This window comes from Lissotriton helveticus, chromosome 2_1 (assembly GCF_964261635.1).
Source record: "Lissotriton helveticus chromosome 2_1, aLisHel1.1, whole genome shotgun sequence".
NCBI lineage: Eukaryota > Metazoa > Chordata > Amphibia > Caudata > Salamandridae > Lissotriton > Lissotriton helveticus.
The window spans coordinates 1,627,194,693-1,627,218,061 of NC_136059.1; the positions used below are offsets into that span (position 1 = coordinate 1,627,194,693).

At 46.7% G+C, this 23,369-nt stretch overlaps 1 protein-coding gene across 2 annotated transcripts in view; it reads left to right on the forward strand.

Moving 5' to 3' along the window:
* The window catches only part of LOC144819875 (protein NipSnap homolog 3B-like), a 414,627-nt gene that overhangs the window by 259,385 nt on the left and 131,873 nt on the right, over nucleotides 1-23,369 (forward strand). For both annotated transcript variants that reach the window (XM_078677599.1, XM_078677598.1), the window contains one exon: nucleotides 14,168-14,320. In XM_078677599.1, the coding sequence (XP_078533725.1) occupies nucleotides 14,168-14,320 (153 nt within the window). The remainder of the gene's footprint in view (nucleotides 1-14,167; nucleotides 14,321-23,369) is intronic.

Below are 23,369 nucleotides of genomic sequence, written 5' to 3' on the forward strand. Positions count from 1 at the left end.
TTTATTTTTTTCAGATCTACATACTATTTGCTCAAAATCACTACCTAAGTTTTGGTACCTGTGTAAGTACACCATCCAATCAAATATGTTCTTTATTAAATAAGGTGCCGTTCTTCATTTTAACTGCTTTCCATTTTGAAAACTGTCCCATTCAGCGTTCGGTTTCTCTTGTGTGCTACTCTTCCTTGCCTTCAAAATGGTTAGAGTATGGATTATGGGTCACAGCTTTGTGTTTTGGGCCAATGAGTGTGCTAGTAAGAGTGGCGTTGACAAGGAAGTGGGTTTACTTGATACGGACATTACTTGCGTTGGCCAGAGAGGATTAAAGTGGCATCAACTGTTGCCTTTGGTTGAAAGCATTTCGGATTGCCAATATCCATACCGCATGAGTGTGTACTGTGGTGGCAAGGGCCAAGACACACTTACTGGGGTAGGACTAGAAATACTAATCAATGACAGCTATGGTCAATTAATGGCACTTTTTCCTCACACTGCCTTGGTGTTCTCCACCATTTGCAAAAGGCAGAAATGGAATTGTCAAACAAATGATGTCCACAGATAGACAAATCCAGGAAACATGTTAATAAAACTGTTTCTGCATTCGTCAGAGACCATAACATGGGCTCTATGTACCACAAAACGTCACTCTTTGATATGGACGATATATATAGAAGTGATGGAGTTAATTTCACAGAGAAAGGCAACGGTGTGTTCCTTAACAACTTGAAAGATTGTATGTGTGTCTCTGAGTGGGCATGTGAGTGGGTTTATTAGTGGGTGCATGAGTGTCTCACTGGGTCTTTGAGTGGGTGTCTGAGAGTGTGAGTGGGTCTGTGAGTGGTTCTGTGAGTATCTGAGTGGGTCTGTAAGTAGGTGCATGAGACTGTGAGTGGGTCTGTGAGTGGGCATGAGTGTCTGATTTGGGTCTGTCTGGGTGTGTGAGTCAGAGTGTGATGGATCTGTCTGGGTGTATAAGTTGGTCTGTGGGTGGGTGTGAGAGTATATGAGAGGGTCTGTGAGTGGGTGTGTGAGTGTGTGAGTAGGTCTGTTAGGGGGTGTGAGTGTCTGAGTGGGTCTGTCTGGGTGTGTGAGTCAGAGTGTGATGGATCTGTCTGGGTGTATAAGTTGGTCTGTGGGTGGGTGTGAGAGTATATGAGAGGGTCTGTGAGTGGGTGTGTGAGTAGGTCTGTTAGGGGGTGTGAGTGTCTGAGTGGGTCTGTCGGGGTGTGTGAGTCAGAGTGTGAATGGATCTGTCTGGGTGTATAAGTTGGTCTGTGGGTGGGTGTGAGAGTATATGAGATATGTGGGTGGGTGTGAGTGGGTGTGTGAGTGTCTGAGTGGGTTTGTGAGTGGGAGCATGAGTCTGTAAGTGGGTCTGTGAGTCAGTGTGTGAGTGGCTGAGTGGGTCTGTGAGTGGGTGTGAAAGTGTCTGTGTGTATTTTTGAGTGGGTGTCTGAGTCTCTGTGAGTGGGTGTGTGAGTGTCTGAGTGGGCATGGGAGTGGGTGCATGAGTCTGTGAGTGGATCTGTGAGTGGGTATGTGAGTGTCTGACTGGGACTGTGAGTGGGCTTGTGACTGTCTGAGTGGGGTTTTCAGTGGGTGTGAGAGTGTCTGAGTATGTATGTGAGTAGGTGTAAGAGTGTATGAGTGGGTCTGTGAGTGAGTGTGGGAGTGGATCTGTGAGTTGGTATATGAATGTCTCAGTGGGTCTCTGAGTGGGTGTGAGTAAAATGGTGATTGCAACTTTGTGATTGGGTACATGGCTGTCTGAGTGAGGTTGTTAGTAGGTGAGAAAGTGTGTGAGTAGGTCTGTAAGTGGGTGTGTAAGTGGGTCTGTCAGTGCGTGTGAGTTCCTGAGTGGATCTCTGAGTGGGTACATGAGTTTCTGAGAGGTTCTGTGAGTATCTGCGTAGGGCTGTCAGTTGCTGTGTGAGTGTCTGAGCAGGTCTATGAGTGGGTATGTGAGTGGGTCTGTTAGTGGGTGTGTGAATGTGTCAGTAGGTTTTTGAGTGGGTGCCTGAGACTGTGAAAGGGTGTGTGAGTGAGTGTGAGAGCATGTGAGTGGCTCTGTGAGTGGGTGTGTGAGTGTGTGAGTGGGTATGTGAGTGGGTGTGTCAGTCTTTGAGTAGGTATGTGAGTGGGTGTGTGAGTGTCTGAGTGGGTCTGTTGAGTGGGTGTAAAAGTGTCTGTGTGGGTTTTTGATTGGATGTCTGAGTTTCTATGAATGGGTGTATTAGTATCTCAGTGGGTCAGTGAGTGGATGTATTTTTTTATAATTTATGATTGAATTTGCATTTTACATGGGGACCTGCAATGAGGGTCGCAACAGATCTGCAATTTCCTACCAATAGAAAAAAATACTTAAAAGTGCATTTCTTTTCAGTCATGGATACCTCATACAGCCCTATATTGCACACAAGGGTTCAGGGTACCTCTATACTAACCCTTTCTATTCAATGTATTTAATACATTCTCACAACCGTTGACTATTCCCCGTTCTCTAAAATGGTGGCTGCAACTTTATGAGTGGGTGCATGAGTGTCTGAATGAGTCTGTGAGTGGGTGTAAGAGTGTGTGAGTGGGTCTGTAAGTGTCTGAGTGGGTCTGTGAGTGTGTATTTCTGAGAGGGTCTGTGAATGGGTGTGTGAGTGTCTGAGTGGATCTGTCAGTGGCTGTATGTGTGTCTCTGAGTGGGCATGTGAGTGGGTTTATTAGTGGGTACATGAGTGTCTCAGTGGGTCTTTGAGTGGATGTCTGAGAGTGTTAGTGGGTCTTTGTGTAGGTGTTTGAGTGTCTCTGTGAGTGGGTGCATGATTTGTATGAGAGGGTGTGTCAGTGGTTTTGTGTGTGAGTGGATCTGGGAGTGAGCGTGTGAGCATGAATGGATCTGTGACTGTGTGTGAGTGGGTCTGTGAGTGCGTGTGTGAGTATCCGACTGGGTCTGTGAGTAGGTGCATGAGACTGTGAGTGGGTCTGTGAGTGGGAATCTGAGTCAGAGTGTGAATGGATCTGTCTGGGTGTATAAGTTGGTCTGTGGGTGGGTGTGAGAGTATATGAGAGGGTCTGTGAGTGGGTGTGTGAGTGTGTGAGCAGGTGTGTTAGGGGGTGTGAGTGTCTGGGTCTGTCTGGGTGTGTGAGTCATAGTGTGAATGGATCTGTCTGGGTGTGTGATTTGGTCTGTGGGTGGATGTGAGAGTATATGAGAGGGTCTGTGAGTGGGCGTGTGAGTGTCTGAGTGGGTATAAGAGTGGGTGAATGAGTCTGTGAGTGGGTATGTGAGTGGCTGAGTGGGTCTGTGAGTAGGTGTGAAAGTGTCTGTGTGGGTTTTTGAGTGGGTGTCTGAGAGTCTGTAAATTGGTGTCTGAGTATCTCAGTGGGTCAGTGAGTGGATGTATTTTTTTTATAATTTACGATTGAATTTGTGAATCCTCTGAGATTTTAAATGGCGGCAGCGCTTAGGGTCATGACAGATCTGCAAATTCCTGCACATGGAATAAAATATTTTAAAGTCCATTTCTTTTCAATCATGGATGCTTCATACACTCCTATATTGCACAGAAGAGTTCAGGGTACCTTTAGAGTAAACCCTTCTATTCAATGTATTTTATAAATTCTCACAACCAGTGACTGCTCCCTGTTATCTAAAATGGTGGCTGCAACTTTGAGAGTGGGTGCATGAGTGTCTGAGTGAGTCTGTGAGCGGGTATGAGAGTAGTCTGTAAGTGGGTATGTAAATAGGTCTGTGAGTTGGTGTGAATGTGTGTGAGTGGGTGTTTGAGTATCTGAGTGGGTTTGTGAGTCAGTGCGAGAGTTTCTGAGTGGGTCTGTGAATGAGTGTGTGAGTGTCTTGAGTGGGTCTGCCAGTGGGTGTGTGTGTGTCTGAGTAGGTCTATGAGTGGGCATGTGAGTGGGTCTGTTGGTGCATGTTTGTCTCAGTGGGTCTTTGTGTGATTTGAATGAGTTGGTCTGTCAGTGGATTTGTGAGTGTATGAGTGGATCTGGGAGTGAGCATGTGAGTTGGTCTGTGAGTGGGTGCATGAGTCTGCGAGTGGGTCTGTGAGTGGGTGTGTGAGTGCCTGAGTGGGTCTGCAAGTGGGTGTGAAAATGTCTGTATGGGTTTTTGAATGGGTGTCTGATTGTCTGTGAGTGGGTGTCTGAGTATCTCAGTGGGTCAGTGAGTGGATGTATTTTTTATAATTTACGATTGAATTCATGAATCCTCTGAAATTTTACAAGGAGGCTGTGCTTAGGGTCAAGACGGATCTGCAAATTCCTGAACATTTATTTAATTGAAGTGTTTTGTATAGCACTGGCTATACCTGGAGGTATCAGATTGCTTTACATGAGGAACAACAAGTTACAAAATTACATTTGTTACTGGAGCATAAAATACCAATGGAAAAGACAGTGTTACACAGTAACAGGAGTTCGAAGAGTATAACATAACAAGGACAAAAGGAGGCGGGGAGGGAAGGAAACATAACAGAGAGATGAGGAAAAACTATGTCTAATGTCCGGCTGGGTAGGTGCTGGCGGAGGGGGTTAACCAGAGCCAAAACTCCTCTATAGCTGCCTAAAAAGCTCCACCGATTATTGGCCATGTTGCACATTGATTAAAATACTTACAAATCCATTTCTTTTCAATCATGGATGCCTCATACACCCCTATATTGCACAGTAGCAATAACCCCTTCTGTTCAATTTATTTTATAAATTCTCACAACCAGTTACTGCTCCCTGTTATCTAAAATGGTGGCTGCAACTTTGTGAGTGGGTGCATGAGTGTCTGAGTGAGTCTGTGAGTGGGTATGAGAGTGGGTCTGTAAGTGTGTGTGTGAGTGGGTCTGTGAGTGGGTGTGAATGTGTGAGTGTGTGTGTGAGTGAGTTTGTGAGTGGGTGCATGAGTTTCTGAGTGGGTCTGTGACTGAGTGTGGTTGTGTCTTGAGTGGGTCTGACGGTGGGTGTGTGTGTGTCTGAGTAGGTCTAGTAGGTCAGTGAGTGGGCATATGAGTGGGTCTGTTGGTGCATGATTGTCTCAGTGGGTCTTTGCATGGGTGCCTGAGAGTATGAGGGGGTCTGTGAGTAGGTGTGTGAGTGTCTCAGTGGGTCTCTGAGTGTGTGTGTGATTTGAATGAGTGGGTCTGTCAGTGGATTTGTGAGTGTGTGAGTGAATCTGGGAGTGAGTGGGTCTGTTGAGTGGGTCTGTGAGTAGGAATGCGAGTGTCTCAGTGGGTCTGTGAGTGGGTACATGAGAGTGTAAGTTGGTGTGTGAATAGGTGTGTGAGTGAGAGTCAGAGTGTGAGGGGATCTGTCTGGGTGTGTAAGTTGGTTTGTGAGTGGCTGAGTAAGTGGTTCTGTGAGTGGGTGTGAGAATTTGAGTGGGTCTGTGATGTGAGTGGGTCTGCAAGCAAGTGTGTGAGTGTCTGTGTGGGTGTGTAAGTAGGTGTCTGGGTGTCTTAGTGTCTGTGAGTGGGTGCATTAGTATCTGAGTGGGCCACTGAGTGGATGTATTATTTTTTGGTTTGCAACTGAATTTGTGAAGGACCTGCAATTTTAAACGAGGGGCCGTGCTGAGGGTCGGGCAGATCTGCAAATTCCTGCATTTGGAAACAAAATACATATAAGTACATTTCATTTAAATCATCTGTCCCTTATATTGCACCGATGGGGTCAGGGTACCTCTACTCTAACCACTTCTATTCCATTTTTTGTAAATTCTCACAAACAGCGACCATTCCCTGTTATCTAAAGAGGTGGTTACAACTTTGTAAGTGGGTAAGTGAGTCTGTGAGTGGGTGTATGACTGTCTGAGTAGGTCTGCCAGTGGGTGTGAGTCTGTAAGAGGGTTGGTGAGTGGGTGTGTGAGTATGTGAGTGGGTACATGAGTGTCTGAGTAGGTCTATCATTGCTTGCATGAGTGTCTGAGTAGGTCTGTCAGATGCTATGTAAGTGGGTCTGTCAGTGAGCATGTGAGCATGAGTGTCTGAATGGGTCTGTGAGTAAGTATATGAATATCTGAGTAGATCTCTGAGTGGATGTCTCTGGGTATCAGTCGCTATGTGTCTGGGTGTATAAGTGGGTCTGTTAGTACGTGCATGAGTGGGTCTATGAGTGGGTGTGTGAGTGTCTGAGTGGGTCCATGAGTGGGTGTGGGTCTGTGTGGGTATGTAAGTAGGTATCCAAGTGTCTGTAAGTGAGTATCTGTGAGTGAGTGAGTCCCTGAGTGGATTAATTTTTTTTTTAATTTACAACTGAATTCACAAATCTGCCATGATTTCATAAGGGGAACTATCTCAGGGTTGTGGCCGATATGCCAATTTCTGCACGTGGAAATAAATACTTATAAACCCTATACTTTTTAACAATGGGTCCCGCATGCACCCCTATATTGCATACATGGGGTCAGGGTACCTCTACTCTAACCAATTCTATTCCATTTTTTGTAAGTTATCACATCTGGCGACTGTTCCCCCATGTCTAAAATGTTGGTCACAACCTATCTCTCAGGTTGTGGCCAGTCAATCATGGCATTGCTGGTAGAGCACGAATCCGCAAATTTCCCTCAGCAAATCCAGTGTTCGCGTCCCTAGATATCTATATATTTTTTTCTTTAATAACTTCAAAACTACTAAACAAATTTACACAAATCACAAAAAGCACTCTTTCTGGACCAGGATCTAGCTTTCTGCCAAATTTGGTGTAATTCCGTCCAGCAGATCAGGTTGTAATTGCGTCTTAAATCCCTATGGAAAATTGTATGGGAAAAATGCATTTCCGGAACCCCTCTTTTTCTTGGCCCATGCTTGACAAAGCACTCTTCAACACAGCACCAGAACTGAGTGGCAAATTAGTTTTGATAATTTTGTGAGAATTCATCAAAAGGTGCCACAGTTATTGTTAAAACAATAGGATAAATAGCCTATACTGGAATATTAGGTCTATGCCTAAGCATGCCATAGAAATGTGGGATCTTATCTCTTCGCTCTGTCCTAAGCTATGTTTTTTACGGAAACTTGGCTTTGTAATGCAGCTGTTCCCTGTATATCATTAGCCATACCAGGACATTACTCACTAGTCAAATCAGATAGGACAGAGCATCTGGGTGGTGGTATCGCTATGGTCTTGCATGATTCTTTAAAGGTTGAGTTAGTCAACAGCCGATGCTGAAGCTAGTTAGAGATATGGATTTTTTTTAAATCATGCTCTCGGATACAGAAGTGTGGAGAAGGGTCTTGATTGATCACCCACCTGGTGCCAGTAAAGACTTCAATCAGGCTCTAATTGATTTCATTGCGCCTCATGTTTAACTTCTTTTAAGTTATTACTGTTGAGCAATTCCAAATACCACGCCAAAAACCCCAATGACTCAGGGGTGACCCAACCATTAGGAGATCTGGAAACACTTAAGCAAACAGTGTCCAAAAAGGAATTATATAAAGCACTGAATACCTCCACAAAACTATGTGCCTTCACATCCACTATAGTGGCCTCTCAAGTTCTTTGTGATGACTTAGCTTTGCACAATTTATAAGAACTTATCAGTCTGTCTGAAGCAATCTAAATTGGAACCTGACTTAAGTCATCTTCACCCAAACACCATAGTTGACTTGAATGATTTTGAACTTTGCTCTGTGGATCTTTTGCAGGAAATGCTCGCCCACATGAAATCAGGATCTCCCCAAGACCTGTACCCTCCTAGAATAGTTGTCAGCCTAGCCACCTATCTGTCACCAGTACTGAAGGAAATGTTCAATCTTTGACTAGCTACAGCTAAAGTGCCTAATGAATGGAAGTGTGCCCAAGTATCTCCGCTTCTTTAAAAAACCCGCAGCAGACCCCAATGTCCTCTCTAACTACAGACCGATTTCACTGCTACCTCTGCTCGCAAAAGCGCTATAAAACTGTATTAATAAACAGCTTGTATCCTTTTTTGAAGAGCACAAGCTATTAGACCCCTCTCAATAAAGCTTTAGAGAGCTATACAGCACTAAGTCCACACTGCTGGCAGTCATTGATAACGTCAGACTCTCTCTAGACACAGGAACACTGATTATGTTTGTGGTTCTGGATCTATTGGCAGCCTTCGGCACAGCCTACCATTCCATCATAATCCACAGATTACATGAGGCAGGGCTCCATGGCAGAGTGCTACATTGGTTTAGGGACTCCCTGGACAACCGCTCACAAAAGGTTTGTCTAGGCCCCTTAAAGTTAAGGCTGATGCATACCAACAAGGTTATGCCCCAGGGATCATACCAACACTCTTTCATATGTACGTAGCGCCACTTGCTCAAATTGTAAGATTTTGCAGAGTGGAGATTGTGTCATATGCAGATGACACCGCTTCTCATCTCCTTTAGCCCTGTTCCAGATGAAGTGAAAGATAAGTTTGCAGGCTGCATGAGGGAAATCCTACTTTGGATGAATAATAACTGTCTCCAATTAAACAGAAACAAGGCGGAGATCATGTTATTTGGCAAGCCAATGAGATATGGTCAGCGGACTGGTGGCCTGCAGAACTTAGCCTAGCCCCTGCACCTAAGCAGGTGGTGAAAAACCTTGGAGTGAAAATCGATCAATCAATGTCTATGAAAGATAAGGTCAATGCCACATGTGGCATTTGATTTTGCCACAATGCAGCTTCTAAAAAAGTTTCCCCTTGGCTACTGAACACTTCTAGGAAAACCCTTGTTGAGGCTCTTATAACCAGTTGCCTGGACTATGAAAACACCCTACTTGGTCAGCAGGGTAGCAGAAAATTATTCCCTGCTGACCAAGTTGCAAGTAGTGTAGAATACAGCCGCCGCTGAGCCGCCCGCGGACCTCCTTCCCGCCACAGACCCCCGGTGACTCCGCCCCCCTACTGCCCATTGGCCGCCCCGCTCCCGCCACCCAGCTGACCCGCCCTCCCGGCTCCTTACTTATGATGCCCCCTGAGCGACCGCGCAGCGGACGCGCGCAGAGGGAGCACCAAATGAGCGCCAAAGGTAAGCCCGTCTGCGCCCGTCCGCGCCTGGACCGCGCCCAGTGCCAGGACCCCTGGCCCCCGAAGACACCAGCCCACCCGCCGGACCTACGACACCACCGAACTCAACGCACACAACACCGGCCCATCCCTGGGATGCTACCGAGCCACCCCAAGACGCACCCACGGACCCTTCTGCTGCCACTCGTGCAAGTTCACATGCAACCGGACCTGCACCACACCAGCACCCAACAAGCCGAACACCAGCAGCCACCACCTGAAGTGCATCCTACTCAACACACGCTCCGTCCACAGACACACCATCGAACTCTGGAACATCCTCAACACCACTTCTCCAGACGTTGCCTTCCTCACGGAAACCTGGATGAACGCCTCCTCAGCACCTGACATCGCCATCACCATCCTGGACGGATACAAGATCACCCGGAGGGACTGCACCAACCAGACGGGAGGAGGCATCGCCATCATCCACAGGAACACCATCTGCATCACGACCAACACCGACGACACCCTCACATCCGCTGAACACCTGCACTTCCAGATCCACACCGACCCCAAGACCACCCTCAGAGGCACCCTCATCTACAGACCCCCGGGACCTCGGACACAATTCAGCGAAGACATCGCCGACTTCATCAGCCCGCACGCCCTCCCCTCCGCTGACTACATCCTCCTCGGGGACCTCAACTTCCACTTGGAGAACAACAATGACCGCAACACCGCCACCCTGCTGGACAACCTCACCAACCTCGGTCTCAAGCAGCTGGTGACCTCCCCCACCCACTACGCCGGACACACACTTGACGCCGTCTTCTCATCCAGCAAGGACATCGTCTTCAGCCATGCCACCGGACTCCACTGGACGGACCACAGCTGCGTCCACTTCAGCTTCAGAAGAACCACGATCCACCACCACCAGCAACAGGTTGCACGCAGAAGCTGGAATAAGATCACAGCCGACCAGCTCACCGCATCCCTGAACCAGCACCCACCCACCAGCTCAGCGAACCCCAGCCAGGCCGCCAACAACCTCACGAAGTGGATCAGCAACTGCACAGACGACCTCGCCCCACTGAGGACCCCTCCCAGCAGATCCGGCAGCAAGAAAGCATCCTGGTTCACCGACGAACTAAAGAGCTCCGAGAAGAACTGCCGAGCCCTCGAGAAAGCATGGCGCAAAGACCCGACACCAGACAACATGACCACCTTCAAGCTCGCCACCCGAAAACACCACCAACTGATCCACGCCACCAAGAAAACTGCATTCAAGGCACGACTGGACAACAAGGCACACAACAGCAAGGAACTCTTCAACATCGTCAAAGAGCTCTCCAACCCCAACGCCGGAAACAACGACATCACCCCATCTCAAGACCTCTGCAACTCCCTCGCCTCCTACTTCCACAACAAGATTGCAGACATACACAACAGCTTCAGCACACAACCGACGCTCCCCACGACCGCACCAAAGCCCCCCACCACCTCCGTCTGCGCCTGGACCCCGATCAGCACCGAAGACACCATCCATATGATGAACTCCATCCACTCCGGATCTCCAACCGACCCCTGCCCTCACCACGTCTTCAACAAAGCTGACGCTGTCATCGCACCCCATCTGCGGGACATCATCAACACCTCCTTTGACACCGCCATCTTCCCAGAGAGCTGGAAGCACGCCGAACTCAGCGCTCTACTGAAGAAACCATCAGCGGACCCCACCGATCTCAAAAACTACCACCCCATCTCGCTCCTCCTGTTTCCGGCCAAAGTCATCGAGAAGACCGTAAACAAGCAGCTGGCCGCCTTTCTCAAGACGAACGGATCCCTCAACCTCTCGCAGTCTGGCTTCCGGGCCAACCACAGCACCGAGACCGCCCTCATCGCAGCCACGGACGACATCCGAGCCCTACTGGACAACGGGGAAACAGCGGCCCTCATCCTCCTGGACCTCTCTGCGGCGTTCGACACCATCTGCCACCGCACCCTAGTGCAGCGCCTCAGCAACGCCGGAATCCAGGAGAAGGCACTAGAATGGATCATCTCCTTCCTCGCCGGAAGGACTCAGAGAGTCCGCCTACCCCCGTTCAGATCAGAAGCCACCGAAGTCATCTGCGGCGTCCCTCAAGGCTCATCGCTCAGCCCCACCCTCTTCAACGTCTACATGAGCCCCCTGGCGGCCATCGCACGACAACGCAACCTCAACATCATCTCCTACGCCGACGACACCCAGCTGATCCTCTCCCTCACCAATGACCCCGCCACCGCCAGAACCAACCTACACAAAGGGATGAAAGACGTAGCCGAGTGGATGAACAGCCGCCTGAAACTGAACTCAGACAAGACGGAAGTTCTCATCCTGGGCTCCTCGCCCTCCGTCTGGGACGACTCCTGGTGGCCCCCCGCCCTGGGCTGCGCACCCAAACCAACAGACCACGCACGCAACCTGGGATTCATCCTGGACTCCTCCCTCTCCATGACCAGACAAGTCAAAGCCATCTCCGCGACTTGCTTCAACATCCTACGCATGCTGCGTAAGATCTTCCGGTGGATCCCCACCGAGACCAGGAAGACGGTCACCCAAGCCCTCATTACCAGCCGACTGGACTACGGCAATTCCCTCTACGCCGGAACCACCGCCAAGCTCCAGAAGAGACTCCAGCGGATCCAGAACGCCTCAGCAAGACTCATCCTCTACATCCCCCGACACAGCCACATCTCCGGACACATGAGAGACATGCACTGGCTCCCAGTCAACAAGAGAATCACCTTCCATCTCCTCGCCCACGCACACAGAGCCCTGTACAACCAAGGCCCAGGATACCTCAACAGCCGCCTCAACTTCTACACCCCCACTCGCCAGCTTCGATCGACCAGCCTCGCCCTCGCCGCTGTCCCCCGCATCCGAAGAACCACCACAGGAGGAAGGTCCTTCTCCTTCCTGGCCGCCAAGACCTGGAACTCCCTCCCGACACACCTCCGCCTGACCCAAGACCACCTCGCCTTCAGGAAGCAGCTCAAGACCTGGCTGTTCGAGCAGTAGCAGACCCCCCCTCCCCCAAGCGCCTTGAGACCCTCCGGGTGAGTAGTGCGCTATATAAATGTTGTTGATTGATTGATTGATCTGCAATTTATTGACACAGTCATCCTCTACTCCTATTTTAAGGAAGCTTCACTGGTTGCCTATCAGATAGATGGATGTTTTCAAACTTTGCTGTCTGACATATATATGTACTCACTAACAAAGCGTTCTTGCAGATCCCAAGGATCCACACCTCAAGATGCGGGGGCAGATACTATTCTTACACAGCCCCAAACTACTGGAACAAACTCCCTCTTAATACCTGCCCAGATTTCATAAGTTTTAAGACGATGTTGAAAACCTTATTGTTTTAGAATGTTTCTCAGCTTGCCTGATAAGCACAGTACCGGCATAGTAATCCGGAGTGAGTTGTGCGCTATATCAAGAGACAGAAATTATTAAAATAAACAAAAAATACTTTGCCTATGGAAACTAAAACTACCTACAGGGGACCGTCAGTTTGCCGTGGTGGAGAAAGGTGGCAGGGCCTCCAAATATCTTTCTTCATTCCATCTGTGTGGTACTTACTGGAGGCCACAGAAGGTGTTTCTGGCCCCCAAGGACCCTCGACATCCAAGGGGACTTCATCCCCAACCAGTAGTGCGCCAGGAGGAACTTTGCAGAGTGGTGGGGAAAGAGGGCAGGCCTACGATGTCCTCTCAGCAATCCTGTTGTGTGGGACTTACTGGAGGTAATACGAGGGGTTCCTGGCCCCTAAGGATCCTCGCCAGCCAAATGGACTTCATCCCCCAACAAGTTGTGCACCAGGAGGGCCCTGTGCAGAGTGGTTGAGAAAGAGGGCAGGGTCTCCAGTGACTTCCCCCGAGGCCAGAGTTTCATTAGGGCAGGGGTGCTGCGCGACTCCCTTCCCCAGTCTGATTTCACCACCTGGGACCCCATCCCCCGGAGACAGGCCTTTTTAAAAAAAAAAAAAAAAAATGTATTATGGGAGGGGGCTGCGCGGCCCATGTCCTCGGGCCGATTTCAGCCTTTTAAAAGAAAAATGATAATAGGGGAGGGAGGATGCGTGCCCCCCTCCTTGGGCTGATCTCGGCACAATGGACACCATCCTTCGGGCCTGGCCTTTTACAAAATATATATTTCTAATGGGGGAGGGGGCAGCCTGGCACCCCTCCTCTGGCCGACATCAGTCCTTGGAACCCCATACCCCGGGGGCACGGCTTTTTAAAAATGGGAGAGGGGGACTCCCAGGGTCGAGTTCAGCTCCAGGGACCCAGTACCCCTGGGCCTGGTCCTGTTTCAGGGAACCCATTCTCTATTAGGACCGCTGGTGGACCCTAAAGGCCCCCACAGTCCCTGCCGGCTCTCTGCCTCCCGTGGGAGTCGGCATTGCTTTCAGACACAGGGAGCTGCTAAATATGCAGCTCCCTGTGTCTGAAAGCAATCCATCTGTTTCCTTGCTCAATTGACAGCAGGCAGGGAAACAGACGAGTGTGCCGCTTCCAGTAAGCAAGATCGTATTCTCTGTCCTTCCTTGTTAGAAGCAGAGTATTTGCTTTGGCTTGACCTCAGTGGTTAAAGCTCCCCCCAAGCCACCGCAAACAGTTATGTCCCATAGGTGGGCACACATAACGCAGGTCCCATTATGGATATAGATCACCTGGAGTGCTGTCTCAGTCAGAAACACAGAGAGGCCATTTTGCACGGACCTACAAATCCTTGCCCCAATTCTCGGAAGGACTGCACAGTTATAGATTACAACCTCAGGGGCACATACTGGCAGCATTATCGGCCACTCTGCTTTATTCTGTGCCTTTGTCTGTAGCTCAGCCTTAGTGGGAAGTAGGTATGGAGTCCCTGACGCTTGTTATTCGGTGCTGGCCGCCACCTACTCAATATATTATGAAATGCAATACAATTTGTTGAACTAGGCCAGCTGCTTTTACTATACACCTGGTACAAAATTGGAGTCAACAGGCAAGTGTAATGCAGCTACAAGAAGCTGGAGTTACAAAAAACAATTGTTATGAATTTGTATTCAGATGGGACCTTTTATTAGATTGTGTTTGAATGAACTGCATTTGGGGTTTTCTGAAAAAATATGGTATTTAAGTTGTCACTTTGTGAATGTTTTCCTCCAGGAGGAGTCTATGAGTTGGTCAGCTACAAGATGAAGCCAGGCGGGCCTGAACTTTGGGGTGAGGCCTTGAAGTCATTCATTAATTCTCAAGTATGTCCCGGCTATGCAAAACTCATTGGAGTCTTCCAAACAGAATATGGATTGCTTGATAGAGGTAATGTTCATGTGAATTCACAAATTACTGTTTCTATTTATATTAATTTCACAAAGAATAACAGAGGACACATAATTTGGAATTAAAGTTCTTGGGATGTTGCATAATTAATTGCTTGAATACAGTCGTGCAAATCTGCCCAAATATGACGTGGAGGTTTTCGAATTTTGTTTTCATTGAATACTTGATAACATTCTATTACTACTTGTTGGAAGTGGGGGTCCTTATCCCTCACCGCCACCACCAAATGCTGGAGGTAGGAGTCCCTGTCCCACACTGCTGTTACCAGGTGCAAGATGCGGACCTCTTGTTTCAACCTTAGGCTACGTACGGACACCGTCTGAGATACCCCTGCTCACCCCCTTAGTAGCTTGGCACGAGCAGCCAGGATTATCTCCAAGGCACAAGTGTAGAGTATGTGCAACCACGCTCACAGCAACCCAATGATGTCACCACAAATAGGGATCACTGACATAATATAGAATGCCAAAATATCGACCTACTAAAATATCGAGGTAAAAATATAGAATACCAAAATATTGACCTCCAATCTCCAAACAGGTAAGTACAAAAATATTGAATCAAAAATATCGATGTAAAAAATATGGTTAGTCAAAATATCGATTTTTTAAAATGCTTTAAATTAATTAAAAATTAATGAAATAATAAATATATTTAACTTAAACATACTTAAAATACTTAAATAACCTTAAAATTATTAAATAATTAATGTAAGTAAAAAAAACATACAAATTGATTTGTTAATACATATATATATATATATTAATATATATATATATATAAACGTAATATTGATTAAAAAATATACAATATTTTTACCGTAGGATAGTGGAAAGGGTCAAATTTACTATTACCACTCCAGTGAGTGCAACAGTAGTAAAAGCTTTGGATAGCGTAGGGGTAAAAATTACTATTCCCACTCCAGAGAGTGCAACAGTAGGGAAAGCGTTGGATAGCGTAGATGTAAAAATTACTATTCCAACTCCAGAGAGTGCAACAGTAGGGAAAGCGCTAGATAGCGTAGGGGTAAAAATTATTATTCCCACTCCAGAGAATGCAACAGTAGGGAAAGCGTTGGATAGCGTAGGGGTAAAAATTACTATTCCCACTCCAGAAACTGCAACAGTAGGGAAAGCGTTGGATAGCGTAGGGATAAAAATTACTATTCCAACTCCAGAGAGTGCAAAATTAGAGAAAGCGCTGGATAGCATAGGGGTAAAAATTACTATTCCCATTCCAGAGAGTGCAACAGTAGGGAAAGCGTTGGATAGCGTAGGGGTAAAAATTACTATTCCCACACCAGAGAGTGCAACAGTAGGGAAAGCGTTGGATAGCGTAGGGGTAAAAATTACTATTCCCACTCCAGAGAGTGCAACAGTAGGGAAAGCGTTGGATAGCGTAGGGGTAAAAATTACTATTCCCACTCCAGAGAGTGCAACAGTAGGGAAAGCGCTAGATAGCGTAGGGATAAAAATTATTATTCCCACTCCAGAGAATGCAACAGTAGGGAAAGCGTTGGATAGCGTAGGGGTAAAAATTACTATTCCCACTCCAGAAACTGCAACAGTAGGGAAAGCGTTGGATAGCGTAGGGATAAAAATTACTATTCCAACTCCAGAGAGTGCAAAAGTAGGGAAAGCACTGGATAGCATAGGGGTAAAAATTACTATTCCCACTCCAGAGAGTGCAACAGTAGGGAAAGCGTTGGATAGCGTAGTGGTAATAATTACTATTCCCACTCCAGAGAGTGCAACAGTAGGGAAAGCGTTGGATAGCGTAGGGGTAAAAATTAGTATTCCCACTCCAGAGAGTGCAACAGTAGGGAAAGCGTTGGATAGCGTAGGGGTAAAAATTACTATTCCACCACTAGAGAGTGCAACAGTAGGGAAAGCGCTGGATAGCATAGGGGTAAAAATTACTATTCCCACTCCAGAGAGTGAAACAGTAGGGAAAGCGTTGGATAGCGTAGGTGTAAAAATTACTATTCCCACTCCAGAGAGTGCAACAGTAGGTGAAAGCGTTGGATAGCGTAGGGGTAAAAATTACTATTCCCACTCCAGTGAGTGCAACAGTAGGGAAAGCGTTGGATAGCAGGAGGGTAAAAATTACTATTCCCACTCCAGTGAGTAAAACAGTAGGGAAAGTAAATACTTCATATATAAATAAAAATAAAATAAATATTAATACCATTTACAAATTTATTAAAATAATTAACACTTTATATATATATATATTAATTAATCAATTAAAAATACAAATAAAAAATAATTATTAAAATTAATTACCTACTAATACAAATTATTTACCAATTAACAATAAATTAATTAACAATTAAAAAAGAATTAAAAATTAGAGAAAAAAAAGAATTTAAAAATATAATTACTTACAATTAAATTACTCCCCACGCTATTCCCCTATAAACCCACAACCCGCTACAGAAAATAAATTACTAAAATTAACATATTTATCAGTTAATCTATTAATTAAAATGAATTACCAATTATATTTTAATTAATTACCAATTAATAATTAATTAACAATTAATTCAAAATAAATACAAATAAATAAATTAACATATTTAAATAATTATAATTAAATTACTTCCCACCCTATTCCCCTGTAAACCCACAACCCGCTACAGAAAATAAATTACTAAAATTAACATATTTATCAATTAATCTATTAATTAAAATTAATCACCAATTATATTTTAATTAATTACCAATTAATAATTAATTAACAATTAATTCAAAATACATACCAATAAATAAATTAACATATTTAATTATTTATAATTAAATTACTTCCCACCCTATTCCCCTATAAACCCACAACCCGCTACAGAATTAAATACCATACAAATAATTAATTAATTTAAATAATAAACTAAATATACACTTTTCAAACATATACTAACATAAAAAACACTTTAAAAATTGATATTAACTTACTTACCTTAATTTCGATATTTTTGTAGTCTATATTCTGTCCATTCTATATCTTTGTAGTCTATATTCTGTCCATTCGATATTATGTCCATTCTATATTTTTTGATTTGATATTAATGCTATCCTATTCGATATTTTTGTGGTCTATATTCTGTCCAGTCGGTATTGTGTTCATTCTATATTTTTTTTACTCAATATTAATGCTAATCGATATTAAAAACTCAATATTTTGACTGTATACCCACAAATAGACTCCACACAAGTTTTTATAAAATTAGTATACTTTTTATATAAGAAGTTATACGATACAAAACCAACATATAAGAATGGGTAGTATGTCTTCCGGTGGTTTGGTAGGTTCCAATCCCAACCACTGCTTCTAACCAACAGTTAACCTCACTTCTAACCGTTTCCAAAAGGTTAGGCAAGTCGTATTGCTAGAATCCCACATGTTGCAAAAAAAAAGAAATACTGCAATGCGTAACAATATTCTCATGTACTGTGTAACACAGAAACAATCCCATACTACCAGCATGCCCTGTGCCAGGAAGAAACAAAGCAATGTGTCGCGCTACAATCATGTGCTGTGCAATGAAGAAATAATGCACTACACCACGTTATAATCAGATGCTGTGCGATGAAGAAATAATGCAATGCGCCACGTTACAATCATGTACTCCGCAAGGGAAAAATAATGCAGTGCATAGTGCAACAAGCATGTAATTCGATAATTCGTTAGCAGCAATAATGCAAAGTGTAATACGACAGTTTAGGTGCTCCGTTAACAGTGCTCTCAATATGGATCAATGATGACACAAAAGTACCGCTTCTCACTCCGGCCCCAGTACAGCCCCTCCTTTGGCCAGCACAAGCCTAGATCCAAGCCAAAGAAACAGGCTTGCACAGCTGACAGAAGCGAGAGGCCGAGAGAGTGTCCCTCCAGGCCCACAACCCACCCCAGGTGGTGATCTACGTTACCTGGGGTGCTGCAACCCCACTCTCTTCTCCTCCTTCAGTGACTTGGGCCTTGATCCAGAACTCCCTCAATGGGTACGGCGAGCTCAGGCCGGCGGCTCAGCTCCTCCGTGGCTGCTGGTCCGGGCCACTGCTGTTTCATACCGAGGGCCCAATGACCTGGCAATCCTTTCGTCGGTCTCAGTGAACACCGAGACCCGCCCTCATCACTGTGGAGACTTACTTAGAATTTGGTGCACACACTACCCAGGCACTCCTCACCAGAGCCTCTGGTTGCACCTCGACATGCACTCTGCGCGTCTGAGACTCTCCTCTTCTCTGGCGCTTACGATGACCAGGTGCTCTTCACCAACACCTCTGCTTGCACCTCGACAGGCACCCTGCGCGTCCGAGTCTCAACTCTTCTCCCGGTACACACGATGACCAGGCGCGCTTCACCAACACCCTGGCTGCACCACGACACGCACACTTTGCGCCCGAGTCTCACTTCTTCTCCCGGCGCTCACGATGACCAGGCACTCTTCACCAAAGCAGTGCCTGCACCATGACATGCACTCTGCGTGAATGAGACTCACTTCTTCACTTGGTGCACACCACGACCAGGTACTCTTCACCAATGCCTTGGCTGCACCACAACACACACCCTGCGTGTACAAGACTCACTTCCATTGTTCGGTGCATACAATGGCCAATCGCTCCTCACCAACGTCCTGGCTGCACCACGACAAGCTCTCGGCACCTCTGAGTCTCACCTCATCTCCCTGTGCACACAATGACCAAGCGCTCCTCACCAATGCCTTGGCTTGCACCACGACATGCACCCTACGCGTCCGAGACTCAGCATACTCCTACATGCCCATGATCACATGGCACAACTTCTGAGGGTCTCAAGCTGCAAAAGCATGCGCACACCGCGTTGCTTGGGACTTCTCCAGAAACTTTTATAGTCCTGTGTTTCCAAACAGAGAGCCAGCTCACCTCGGACCCTCGGGGTTTAAGACACAGCACAAAGCACATTCTTCGTCAAGCAGGGGGACCAAGCGCCTCCAAGCACAGTCCCAACAGCCTCTTCCTTGGTTAGGACAGCAAACTGCAGACCAGCCCCAAATCACGAAGCAAGGATTGGTCTTTCCACAGCAGTCTCTTCAGTTCTTCTTCTTTAGCAGAGGTTCCTCTTGATCACAGAATGGGTCAAAGCATTTTCAGTCTCAATCCATTTCTGTTTCATTCCAACGATCAGGGGTGTGTTTATTTATTTATTTATTTATACCATTTATAAAGTGCGCTGTTACCAACCGGTGTCCAGGCACTCATAGGTATACCCCTTAATGTCTTTGCAGTTTGTGCTCAGGGGTGCCTGACCCCTCGCTAAACCAGTTCTGGGTGTCTCCCTCCCAGTGCCACCTTTCTACCTTTGATACTGGGGGTCTGGATCCTTAATCACTCCGCATGAGCTGGGTCAATTGGTTTATAGCACCAGCCCAGGTCTTTTCACCTCCCAGGCTTCTCTTCCCCCTACTCTCCGGCTGCAGGGCAGCCTGGTGTCATCTCAACCCCTCCCTGGTCAAGACCTCTCCCAGCTCCTCTCACATTTCAGATCCAGACTGTCAATACACATTCCACAGAGACACACAGAAATGCTTAAAGAACAAAACTCAGCCACTTTCTAAAAGAGTGGTTTCTGAACACACAGTGACAAAACCACTTTCATAGAAAGATGTGTTATGACACTGTGAGTTCATACATACTAACCTTCACCTCTCCATTATAAACTTATAGAAACCTAGGCTAACAAACACAACACCCAGCCTCCCCCATTCTGGCCTACGGGCAGGATGGCCTTTTAGCAGTGAAAAACGAAATGGAGTGTTTTTCACTGTCAGGACATAACATGCACCTTAATATATGTCCTGCCTTTTATCTACACTACACCCTGCCCGGGGATTACCCGGGACCTACCAGAGGGGTGCCCAATGTGTATGCAAAAGGGAAAGTAAAGCCTGACAAGTGGTTGCACTTGTCAGGACAACATGCTAACTTAGCACAGGCCCTACACTGCAGGCCTGAGTTCCCTTCTCTGCGCGCCTTTGCATTACTAGCCCTGGCACACACAGTGCACATAACTAGGGACTTTACTAGTAAGGCAAACATACCAATCATGGCCAACCAATTACCATTACTCTTTACATAGGGAACAATTCTAAAGCATCTAAATTGGCAACTCTATGTCAGGAAAACGGTCTAGGGGTAAAGCAAAAGGTTTAGGGAACTTTAGCCAAAAAGTCAAAGTCCTAAACAACTCTATTATTTTTGGCAATCACAGATGAAAGGATTCTAATTCATCATTTGGGACTTAGAAACTAAAGAAAAGTTCCAAATATAATTGAAATATAACAGAAAATTCCACCCACTGTGTCCTTGTTATGTTGATTTGAAACTCTTAGTGAATGTGCCTTGAGCAGGACCTGTTTTTGGAACTTAAAGATTTTCTTAGCTAGTGGTACTGGAAAAGAGACGAGTTTCGTCTACCTACCCTCCAGTCACATCCAGTAGATCTGGGGCTTCTACGTTAAAACCAGACCCAGGCACATGCTGTTGTTAAAGTACCTCTTATGGTTATGTTTATATGCTTATATAGTGCTCGATTGCCGTGACGTCTTGGCGCTGGGTGGGTGAACAGGATCAACGCAGAAGCAAACTACCATGTTTTTAGACGCTTCCTGGAAAGCTGCAAGTTTCTTAGCCATGGGCATTTTATTCCATAGCTTTGCAGCACATTGTGATATCGCTCTGCCTCCCCATCGTGCCTGTCTGGTCTTTGTGGTCCTAATAAGGCCCAGACTAGCAGATCTGAGAGTGCATGGGGAAATATAACGTGGGAATAGTCTTTGAATGTCCTCAGCACCGCCACCGCACAGTGCCTTATACACGAGGCACAGAGACTTAAATTCCACCCGCTGTGAGACAGGGAGCCAGTGTAGCTATTTAATTCCTGCTGAAGTTGACTGCCCTCTGGGTATGCCCAGAAGTAGTCTTGCTGCGGCGTTCTGTAAGGATTGCAATTTTCTCATTTGAGACTTGTCAATGCCCAAGAATAGGGCATTGCAATATGCTAGCTTAGACAAGAAATGTGCTACCATCACCGACTTTTGCAACTATTGTGAGATGAATGGAAAGATTTTTCTCAAGGTTTTTATTAGAAAAAAGCAGGAGGAGGGGAGACTATTTACCTGGGCAGAGAAATTCAATTGGTCGTCAAAAATTACCCCAAGGTTCTTAACTTTGGGGACAGGGTGTGGGCATTCTCCAGCCTCGGTTGGCCACCAGGACTTATTCCATAGGGGCCAGCCTGGACCAAACTCCATCACCTCTGTTTTGTCGGTGTTAATTTTGAGGAAGCTATGGTTCATCCAGTTCATGATCTCAGTGAGACGGACATGGAACCTGCCAGCTGTGTTCTCAGGCTAATTAGTAATAGAGATGATAAGTTGAGAATCATCAGCATAAGTAACCGGGGCAAAACCATGCTTCCTGATGTGACGTAGATGTTAAACATTGTTGGGGATAGGGCGGATCCCTGCGGAATGCCGCATGAAAGTTGGAAACTATCCAATTTAAGTCCATCCCAGAATAGCCTCTGCTCGCTTGAATTCAAAAAGGAGGATAGGAGGGCCGGGGCAGAAGCCTCCATTCCCACATCCCTCAGCCGCTGCACTAACACAGTGTTTCTCACGGTGTCAAAAGTGGCCAATAGATCCAGGAGCACGAGGACTGCCCTCCCCCCCCCCCCCCCCGCATCCACCACCCTGCGGATCTCTTTGGTTGTGATAATCAGGGCTGATTTGGTAGAATGGCATGACCGGAAGCCATGCAGAATTACTGATTGGGTACTTTCCCCTGAGGCGAAAAGCCGGGGGCGCTCTTCTTTTCTTTTGCTATTACTTGTGTTGTGCATTCTGTAATTAGTCAGGATCGAATTTTAAATATTGTACATATTTTACCAGGTGCGTTTTTAAACTCCTGAGAATTACGCTCGTTGCAGGAGAGACTTACTTCTCTTCCGTGGCTCCTGACAGAAGCCTCATTCTACCGGCGCAGCCGATTGCAAGCGCTGACGCCGGTAGACGAGGAAGTACGCCGCCATCTTGGGAAGGCAGGTAGGGAGGGTAGCGGTACAGCTTCGCGACCACTCCCACCCTCCTGTTATGTGTAAAAGCAATTACATCTCCCGGCCGCGCAGCGGACGGGCGCAGCGGGCGCGACGATGGCGCGCCGAAGGCGCGCCTAAGGCAAGCCCGTCTGCGCCCGTCCGCGCCTGTCCCGGGCCTAGGGCCAGTCCCCCTGCCCTGGATGTGAGAGAGACCGGCATTAGTTGGACCAGAGATCAGCTGATATTAGTAGGTGAGGGCTCATGTTCTCTATTTGACCGCTGCTCCCCTATTGAGTTAGATGGCCGTCCTTTTCAATGCTCCCATTGCTCCCTTCTGATTCCCCCTTGGCGTGAACGTACTCTCCCTCTCCCCACCGCTTTGGCTTCTTGCCCGTTAAAACTAGCATTGATCAATTGTCGCTCCCTGCCCCGGCATGCCAATGAAATTTGGTCGACCCTCACTACTTACTGTTGGGATATATTATTCCTTACGGAATCATGGACCAAAGATACCTCTAATCCAGACATTTTTCTAGCTACCCCCTCAGACTATCGCTATCTAGGCGCCAACCGGGAGGGAAAGACAGGAGGTGGTCTGGCCATCCTGTTTAAAACCCACCTGAATATCATCATAAAGAAAATCACCAATATTGGTCTGATAGAAGCCATTTATTTTTCTGTTGCGGATTCTGCCGCAGTTTTTCTTACCGGCATTCTGGTTTACAACCCCCCTAAAGCCTCTCCCTCAGCCCTGTTACAACTGGTACATGTCATCACGGACCTTTCCCTTAAGCACCCTCACTTTATAGTTCTGGGTGACTTTAATCTCCACGTTGATGACCCCACCTGTACCCAAGCCATCCGTCTTCTCGACTCTCTTCAGAGCCTGAGTCTGACGCAACTCATTCATGGTCCGACGCATGTAGCCGGCCACACGCTAGACCTTATTTTTTCC